The sequence below is a fragment of the Haemaphysalis longicornis genome, unplaced genomic scaffold (assembly GCF_048455015.1).
Source record: "Haemaphysalis longicornis isolate Haplotype H1 unplaced genomic scaffold, Haemaphysalis longicornis Haplotype H1 scaffold_9, whole genome shotgun sequence".
NCBI lineage: Eukaryota > Metazoa > Arthropoda > Arachnida > Ixodida > Ixodidae > Haemaphysalis > Haemaphysalis longicornis.
The window spans coordinates 63,094,053-63,103,191 of NW_027526460.1; the positions used below are offsets into that span (position 1 = coordinate 63,094,053).

The 9,139-nt window shown below is 43.0% G+C and overlaps 1 protein-coding gene across 1 annotated transcript; it reads right to left on the minus strand.

Moving 5' to 3' along the window:
• Positions 1-3,714: 3,714 nt before the first annotated feature.
• On the minus strand, positions 3,715-8,291 carry LOC144151582 (uncharacterized). The gene is made up of 3 exons (XM_077682688.1): positions 8,072-8,291; positions 6,004-6,091; positions 3,715-4,849 (listed from the first exon to the last, which is right to left on the minus strand). The coding sequence occupies exons 2-3, from the start codon at positions 6,074-6,076 to the stop codon at positions 4,299-4,301; spliced, it is 624 nt and encodes a 207-aa protein (XP_077538814.1). The 5' UTR covers positions 6,077-6,091; positions 8,072-8,291; the 3' UTR covers positions 3,715-4,298.
• Between the last annotated feature and the right edge of the window lie 848 nt (positions 8,292-9,139).

The following is a 9,139-nucleotide window of genomic DNA, read 5'->3' on the forward strand; positions in this document are numbered from 1 at the left end:
CCTCCTCATCTACCAATCTTTCCTCATCTCCCAATTTTTCCCAATCTCCCAATGTTTCCATTTCCAGCACAACCGTATAGTGACCTTCCGCCACGACTTCGGTGGCAAATGACGCGGAGACGTATAACATGCGTGTTTTTGTTTAGTCAGATATATCAGGTTAAAATTTTATTTTTTAGACTTTTCTCTTTTTTTCGTTTTTTAAATTAAGGTCGGACCAATTATCTACATTTACGCTGTTATAACGATTACACGTGTTACTTTCGCCAAATGTGCACTTTTATTGGAATTTAGGGTGTCAGTCACATGGTTCATCATTTTTGCTGGGTTTTGTTCGTGTTTTGAACGTTCTTTTGCAGAATTTTATTGTTTACTCTTCGGTTTTGGGTGAAGATTATTAGGCGCATATTTTAGGGGCGAAGCGGGTAAGGGGTTTGGATTGTCGGCGTCTCATGTCGTCGTTGTGTCGTGTCGTCATATTCTCATTTAGTCATGGTACTAAAGCAAATGGACGCTCCTTTTCCAACGCCTGGGGTTAGAACGTAACGCACACTGAAAGAACACACGGGGACACTCATTTTCCAATGCCTCGCGCTATTTCTTAGCATACTTTTTAGCTTCCTGCGGCGTGTGACATAATTGGAACTTACGGCCAGTCTGTTTCTCGTTTAAATGCTTAAATACAGTTCAACGCAAGAGAGGGCGCCATTGCCGCAGCAAGAGCGCTATTGCTCCTCCCACCGGCGCTTCTCCGGCGCCCAATCAGGGGGCGCCATTTGGAAAGAGAGAGACTTACAATAATTAAATAAATACACTGATACACTGCATGCTTCACCCCGCCCCAGTCGTCACGCTTGTGGAGATGGCCGGAGTTTTTTTTATAATTTTCGTAATATTTTAGTTTTCGCATTTTTTGTATTTGGTATTTTACAAATTGTGTCAGACCAGTTATCTCCATTTGCGCTATCATGACGATTACAGGTGTTTCTTCTGGCAAATCTGCATTTGTGTGGAAATGAAGGGCGTTACGCTATCCTGGTTGCGAAGTACTCGGGATAACATTCTACGCATTAGGTGAGGAAAAATGAGAAAACTGTGTAACCCCTGCCTTTCTCCAAAAATGCAGGTTTCGCCAAATTGATTGGGGGTTTGTTCAACCCGTTTGTGCCTTCACGAAATTTGTATTTTTTCTAAAGCGCACGCTGTTTCCTTTTCCACCAGGAGGCCTGTTGGAGAGCCCAAGGCTCTCAGGCATTGTTGTAAACTTATTGCAAACAGCTACAACCTCCTTACATAGTGCTGTAGTGATAGGCAAGGTAGCAACACCAGGTAAACGATATAGCAAATATAATTTGGGGGGTGTGGGCTTGATATAGTACTTTCTAGGGGTGGCGAGGCCCTGGAAGGGGTCTGATGACTGTGTTGAGGCGATGCGGGGGAATCGGCACGTCAGGCACCGTTCGGTGATACCTGATACGGGTGTAGCTTCTTGCAGGTTATTTAAAATGGTTTTTTCGCTGTTCTCTAGATTCCAGACTGCTGGAACAGGGCAGTAAATTTCCCGAAAGCTCCTAGTGAGGGCTTTGTATTGGAGTATCTTTAGGGTATCCCCTTTATAAAGTGGCTATGACATGTGTTATCTAACAAAATAATTTGTGGATGGGTGTTACACATTTCTCTCAAATGTAGAGTTGCCGTTACGGTTGGCTAAAATAAACGGCAGTACATGCGGGAACTTTTCCTCCAGAAGCTTTCCTTTCTTACTTAGGCCACCTCTGAAAATCTGTAGCTTAATTTCTTTGTGTTAACTGTAAATTATTGGCTCCGGGAGAGTGGGTATTTATCTCACTTGTACGCGAAGGTGTACAGTCGCACTCCTGTTTTCATTCCCTACAGCACCCGAGTCAATTATTTGTGTTTCAAATCGTTTCAAATCGTTTGTGTTTCCATACCGCACCCCACCAGAACCGATATTTTTGGATATACCTTCTCACGAAGCCTTTGTTCTGAACCTTTCGTTCACAAAACATCAAAATGCAAAGTACAGCCGTCAAATTTATCGAATAGATTTTTGCTTCTGAGAATACAGTTATCGACATCGTTAATCAATATCTACATTTTATATTCCGTTTCCCCATTTACGGTTTTCTGCCAGCTTTTCATGCTTTTTTATAATATCGGCGGTATCGGATCCTTCACCACTCTTCTCATACTACATCGGTTGCCTATTGTCTTCTCAGCGCATTGTGTACGCGCTTGTCATCTAGAGGTATGTAAGCACATTCGCTGTCCACTTGCGTGACTTCATAGTTACGAACCTGCATGTGTAGCAGGCCTCTTTTTAAGCAGCCGCGACAGCTGATGTAGGACAGCTACACGGGCATTTAATGACGTCTTGCATAAAGAACGGTTTGGCGGGGTCACCTCAAAGTTGGAATGGAATTTGTAGATGACTTTCAAATTTCAAATGGTTCTTGAGTTACAAAGGAACGCAACCTAACATTTGTGATTTGCGTGTGCTTTGTACATTTAAAACAAGAAGTGCCTAAGGGCTCAATTTTGGGAACATTCGGTCGTGCAAGTTGGTAGAAGCACCAGGATTATATGTCCCTGCAAAAGGGCATACGCATTGTTTATTTAGGATTGAAGTTCACTATCTCTTGAACGCACAATACTCATTGATATAACTCCCTAACCCTTGAATGTCCAGCGCATCATGTACGGTACGCCATCTTTCAGATTTTTTAAGCTCGTACCTGTGCTTTTTGAACGCCAAGAAATGCCAACTGTATCATTTCTGACATGTCCTAAGCGTTTTTTAAAAACCTATAGCTCAATACCTTGCCGCATGGAGTCCCAAATACAATTTGAAAGATAGATTCTTACATCGTTAGCGTGCCCGGTGGTGATATACCTAGTTTCAATGGGTGTATGACACACTTTTTTATGGGGTATATGATGCATTATACAACTACTTTATATCTAGGTATACATATACCTACATGTAAAGGGATATATGCTACATAGTTACATTATATATGTAGGTATATATCTACTTACTTTTGAGGTGTTTATGACACATAATATAATTTTATAACCTTAGGAAAAAAAAACTTTTTTTCCTGACGTTCCTTTATTGTTTGGCTCACAAACTATAATGTAATAAAGAATTAGAATGAATTTTTGTCTATTCTTTAATTTTCCGGGCATTGCAGAGTTAATATGGCCTAAAGAGGGTCGCTATTATAGCTATCTCGTAGCGCCGGCATCAGAGGCGGTATTTTATACGTGTGCGTGAGCGTGTAGCTCCACGATGAGTCGTCCTAGGAAGTACTAATTTTTACCAGTAGCATCTGAAGGACTTGTTGCACCACAGTCAAGCTTGAGCACAAAGTTCCTTACCTAATTTATTCTATACAGTTATAATTCAATCTGCCGAGGTATTTGTACTTTTTTTTAGTTTTAGGTTTTCGGAGATAGAGGACAGTTTCACTCCATGAGCTGTTGGGGCATGCGAGTGAAATTCACAATCACTTTACAACGGCGTTGTCTGCATTAGCATTCCAAAGTTCTTCTTCATAGAAATGAGCGCAATTAGTTGGTTTATTCAGTTAACAAAAAGGAATTCAATAGTATTCACTCTTTTATTTCCAACGTAAACGTCAGGTGTCATATTCAGGAGAAAAATGTGTAAAATTTGAGGATGGGTCACTACATACGCACAGAACTATACCAACTATTGCGTACATACTCAAACATGGGCTTAAAGAGCAACGACACTTCAAGAGCAGAGAAACCGATCCTAGCATGGTAGGATACGTCAGCGTCTCCTACGTTCGCAAAGGAAATATTGCTGTCTAAATACTAGTAGTATCATAGCACAAAGAAGACCAGCTGAATACAACAAACATTAATTACAAAACCAGAGGTTCATGCCACTCAGTACACACAGAATAAATTTCCGAACCCTTCTCTTTACCACAAATTTCAAAAAATTGGTGAAATTTGGAGTAGCAAGTTCGGACCACGCCCGTTGTTCCAGGGAGAAAAGCAGTAAAAAATAATAAGTTGTGATACAGGTGTTCAAATGTACTGCAATAGTTGTTTTCAGCGGTATTTTTCTTTTTTTCATAATTATTACTCAGGGCGCCATGTGGTAACTGTTGCAAAATACACTTGCAAAGGTGGCGCAAAATACGTCGTCCATACCGCTGGGCTTCTGAGCCAAGTAACAACTGTTCGAGCAAGGTGCACAAGCAGCATTTTGCCGATTACACAGACAAGCAAAGTACAGGCTTTTAAGTTGAATACTCGTTCAGAACACCGAGGAAAGCTTGATAAAAGACGTTATTCCATGCCTCGCGCAGGACACCATCAAAAATCTTGCTGAGAGCTACAGTCACAGGCTCCGCGGCTGGGCCGGCTCCCAATACCCCTACAAAGAGCTCTTCGGTGGCAGCGGGGGCGTAGTCGAGCAAGTGCGGATTTACTTCTCCGCGTGCCGAATTAGATCGGACGAGTCCCAGCTGAACAGTAAAGCGGGACACTCCCGCGGAAAGCATGATGCTGCCTTCATTGCCAGAACACGTTCTCCACGGCACCGAAAGAAAGATACGGCCTTTGTTGATGAGGTCCACTTGCAATTGGCGGCTACCGTTGACGCAGTACGGGATCGCTGGGCCAAACTGGCGGAGTAGCTGTAAACCTTGTATCTGGAGGCCGCCCACTTCAAAACCGGGGAAGATTGTGTGGAACGGCTTTCTACCAATTTTGGCGTCCTTCGGCATCTTGGCAAGAAACCGGGACACGGCTGTATCCACGTCGATTCCCCTGAAGTCGCAGGAAGGGCCTGTGGGAGGAAGAACGGGTTTGAATCGCGTAGGGAGATACGTCAACAAAGTAAAAACCACACACATCCGGGAAAGCTCTAATAGATCGTCTTTAAGTGCGAGATCAATCCAAACCTATCAACCACACACCCAGCTAATCGCCCAGAGCGATAGGACGCGGTTGTCCAGCTCCTATCTCGACCATCAGCTCTGCTCACTTGGGCGCGGTTGTAGCAGAGACGACGGTGAAGGGGGGCGCTCCCGCAAGAACATCACTGCTCTCAATAGAGTTTATTCTCTCTCTCTGCATTTGTAATGGTGAACGTATTTATGTACTTTACCTGCATGTTAGCAGGCCGATGAGGGCTCATCGGAGCGTTATGCCGCATAAAACATTTTTTATCGCGAACGCCCACTCAGCAGCATGCTATGGACGTTTCCTGTCTGAATAATAAACGTAAACGCTTGAAACTGTTGTGAGGAATTGTCTTAAATCGCCTATATCTAAAATAAATTTGATTTATTATTCTATTGTGTTGTTCGGCTAGCTGGGGCAAAACTGTAGACTTACTCCCGTCCTTCGGTGGGTAAGTGACGGGGAAACCTAAAGTGAAATGTTTAAAAGAGTTAACTTGGAAGGCTGCTCAAGAAATTGGAATTATATTGTTACTTGTGTAACTGCGAGCCTCGAAGACCTATGTTCGCAACAACGCCGTGATAAAATAGGACGTTAATGCTGCTTCCTGTATAGTTAGGTGCCATACTATGCGACATAGCAAGCGATGACGAAGAATCCCGTTGGCTGGAGAACCGTGCCTTGCGTTGTCCTCATCTTGCCAGTCCCCACTGTCTCACCTCGCTGAATCTCAACACGCCGTTAGGCACGTCGCCCAATAGATGCTTCGCGCCCTGCGTGAAGCAAGCTTGCATCCCTGTTTGACAGGGCGCAAAAATATATTGGTACAGTCTTCTGAAGAAACCTCGTCTTGACATATAGACTACTGCTATTCAAACAGCCTCCTCGAAGTAGCGTGGTGTGCTTTCCATAACCATAGGGGTTGACTTCAATGCATATTCTAATTGAAAGTGAAACTGTGTGCAGACTCATTGGTGCGTCTGCAAGCCGTAAAATTTGAAGCATTTGAATTGTACATACAGGAAAGAAACTGCTTACCTGAGTGGAAAGGCTGACCATTCGCACCCACCAGCATGACCAGAGCACAAAGTCCAACATTTAGGAGCGTCATCGTTTGTTCGAGAATCTGAAATTATATTTACAGTTTCAATACTCATTTATTTTAACAGTGTATTTTCAAATTACTGTTTACGTGGCAAACTTACATATACTGAGTTCAAAGGATCGAAAAAAAACAGCGTGTATGAGGTAATTAAATGTGTGATTGATTAAACCCACCTTTTTCATCGAAATTTTGTTTGTTTCGAATACACGCAAAGTGACAGGGAACTTTTAGTATTGAGAGAAAGGAGAAATAGCGTCTTGTCATAATAAAGGCGCATGGCCTGAGTAGTCATCAAATACTTATACTGCAATTATAACCTTTTGAATAAATCAAGAAGGCCCACAAATTTAAAAATATACCTATGCGCAAGAGAACTTTCCAAACCGTTATCAACTGGACGAATTAACACTAGGCATTGCTGCCACAAAAAGCCTGGTTGCAACGTATGGTAGTTTCTAAGCGTAACCTAAACGCTTGACTAGACCTGTAAAGTTTAAACTCGTTTGCCTTTTCTTGCGCTTCTTTGTGCAAACAAGTATGCCTTGCCGCAGCGAAAACGATTTACTAATAACAGCCAGCGGAAAGTGGACATTTCGAACCGAGGAAACAATATATAGAACACTTGACCCCGCGGACAAGCTAGTTCGTCCACACATCAGCCTAGTTGAAGATTTTATGTATGATGAGGGCGTATTATTTCTATTGATCTGTTTTGCTGGTCTTCATATTTCTGCATTACAAAAGCAAGTTTTATTGATTTCGTCTTCTGTCAATGTAGGGGGACGTGGTTTCAAGCGTCAAACGTACCCACATTTTCAGGCTGCTTTCTCGCTCATTGATGTGACCGGTATGGGAATATCAAAGAAAACCTGTCCTCTTGTGTACGTTTGGTGGATAAAGAAAAGAAATATAACGCCATCAGACTTTTGTCATTTTGTTTCACATTACGAGTGTTGAAGTGTTGTTTCACATTACGAGTGTTGAAGTGAAAGTGTGAAAGTGTGAAGTGAAGTGAAAGTGAAAGTGTGAAGTGAAAGTGTCAATGAAGTGAAAGTGAAAGTGTCAACCGACAAAATATGATATTTAGCATGCGTGGGAACGACAAAAAAAAGGAAGTGTACAAACTCGTTCAGGCCGAAGAACGCATTGAAGAAAGAAAACGGGGCGCAAACTAGACGTGGACGAAGAAGACAAGGTAAGACAGATACAAGCGCCAAGAACAACTGCAGCAACTCATGATATTTCAATATAACGGCCATACATAACAACGCGCTTTTCCCTTACAACCATCAGAGTGAATGTGGCAAAATTTCCTCTAAAGGCAGATCCGGAGGTTATGGCATGACTTTGTTACCTTGCCATTGTTTTTCAATTAGCTGATACTGTTTAACAATACTAGTTTCATTGAAGCCAACTGGAATTTCTCGATATAAAGAAACGAACACAAGAACAAAACTACCTGCTTATGGTCCTGCTTCAGCAATGAAGCTTTTGCAGGATTCATATTTCAATCTGAGCTCCCAGCAGCAAGCTCCAGAATTTCACGACTTGCGGAACCCACACAACCGAATTAATATTGCATTACATAGCTTTCCAGCGGCACGCTGATACGGGTTTATGTACGACCAACTGCCCCGAAGCTAAAAAGACAACTCTAAGGCCGTTGTTTCAGGAAGTCGCTCCTAACCACCTGTTTCACTACATTGTTTCAAACCGCGGCTACAGGCATTTATGCGTTCGTCCGCATCTCCAGACTCAATACAAAGGGGAAAATTATGCTCCGAAGTTTCCCAGTCTTACATTTAGACATCGACCGACTTTCAAGACATCGACCGAATTTCAAGACATCCCCGGCCGCACACACTCCTACTTCTGTACCCACTTCACACACTTGACGTAAGGTCCTCCGTTGCTTCTCTGTGTGTTATAAAATAAAATGGTCTTTTTTTTCTTGGCTCAAAATTGCCACAAGTGCGGGTCTGGCGCCGGCCTATATCTTACCTTTGATGACGTGTCAGTTGAGCCAGGAGCCTTAGGTAGCAGGTTTCACAACAAAATGACGCTTTGAGCGTGCCTATACCCGGACTGCAGCCCTGGAGGGAATGACTGAGGGTGGATTTGAAGCGTGTATTTATAAGGCGATTTGAAGATGTGGCTGGTTACTTCCGAGAGCCGACATGCTGCGGCAAGTGCTCGAAACAGCAGTCGCTCCGCGCTTCTCCTGGGGATGTCAATAGAGAGCTCGGCAGACGTGACACAGCCCTTGCAGTCTACGTAGCAGCGTTAACAAGAGCAAATTGGGTGCCTCTGACGTTTGTTCGTAAGGTCACGGTATGGGTTCGTCCTTCTTCATGGCCAACATACCGACGGATGTTTTGGTTGCCCAAGCGCTCTGAAAATCGGACGCAATATGCTTGTTTTCTGCGTCCACCACTTTAAGTGGGCATTGCTGTATTTCCATGCCTACGGAGTATAATTGCGTGCGTGAAAGCATGTCGGCATCGGGGTGTTCGTTTGAGTACAGAAAGTTGTGCAAATTGAACAGGGCTCCTTGTTTAGCAATGAATAAACAAAATCTTAAATGCACCCACAAGAAAAATGAAAAAATAAATAAATGCAGTTTACCTTTTAAAAGCCTATTTTAAAGCTCACGGTGGCAAAAAAGAACAATGGTGGAAGTAGCTTGTCTGTTCGCTTATTTGAACCGCTGGAATTTCGAATTAACTCTGGAGGGGCTTTTTCGCCCTTTTTCAAGACTGGCATGATTGAGAAAACATGGTCACACTATCTCGTTTAATTTGGTAGAGGGCTCGAATTGCGTATATCAATGGTAAGGTTAAGCTACCTGGCGCATTCGAAACCTGTGCGCAGATTTTTAAGTTGGTGTTTGATGCAGCCGACGACGTGAGACAGGTCTTGACTGCTTTTGCGAGCAATCGTAACTTTGAAATCTTCAACGTTGGTGAACCCCCAGTCGCTCCGGGAAAACTTCACACTGTCCAGTGCTTCCTCGTTGACTAATAATATATGTTACTTTCTCCGTTTCTATGGGAAAAGTCAAAAAAGAAT

Bases quoted from the DNA above. Each gene is read 5' to 3' on its own strand.
- LOC144151582 (XM_077682688.1), bottom strand. From the start codon at position 6,076: ATGACGCTCCTAAATGTTGGACTTTGTGCTCTGGTCATGCTGGTGGGT. The intron at 4,850-6,003 runs GTAAGCAGTTTC...TTCCTCCCACAG, and splicing joins TGGTCAGCCTTTCCACTCAG to GCCCTTCCTGCGACTTCAGG.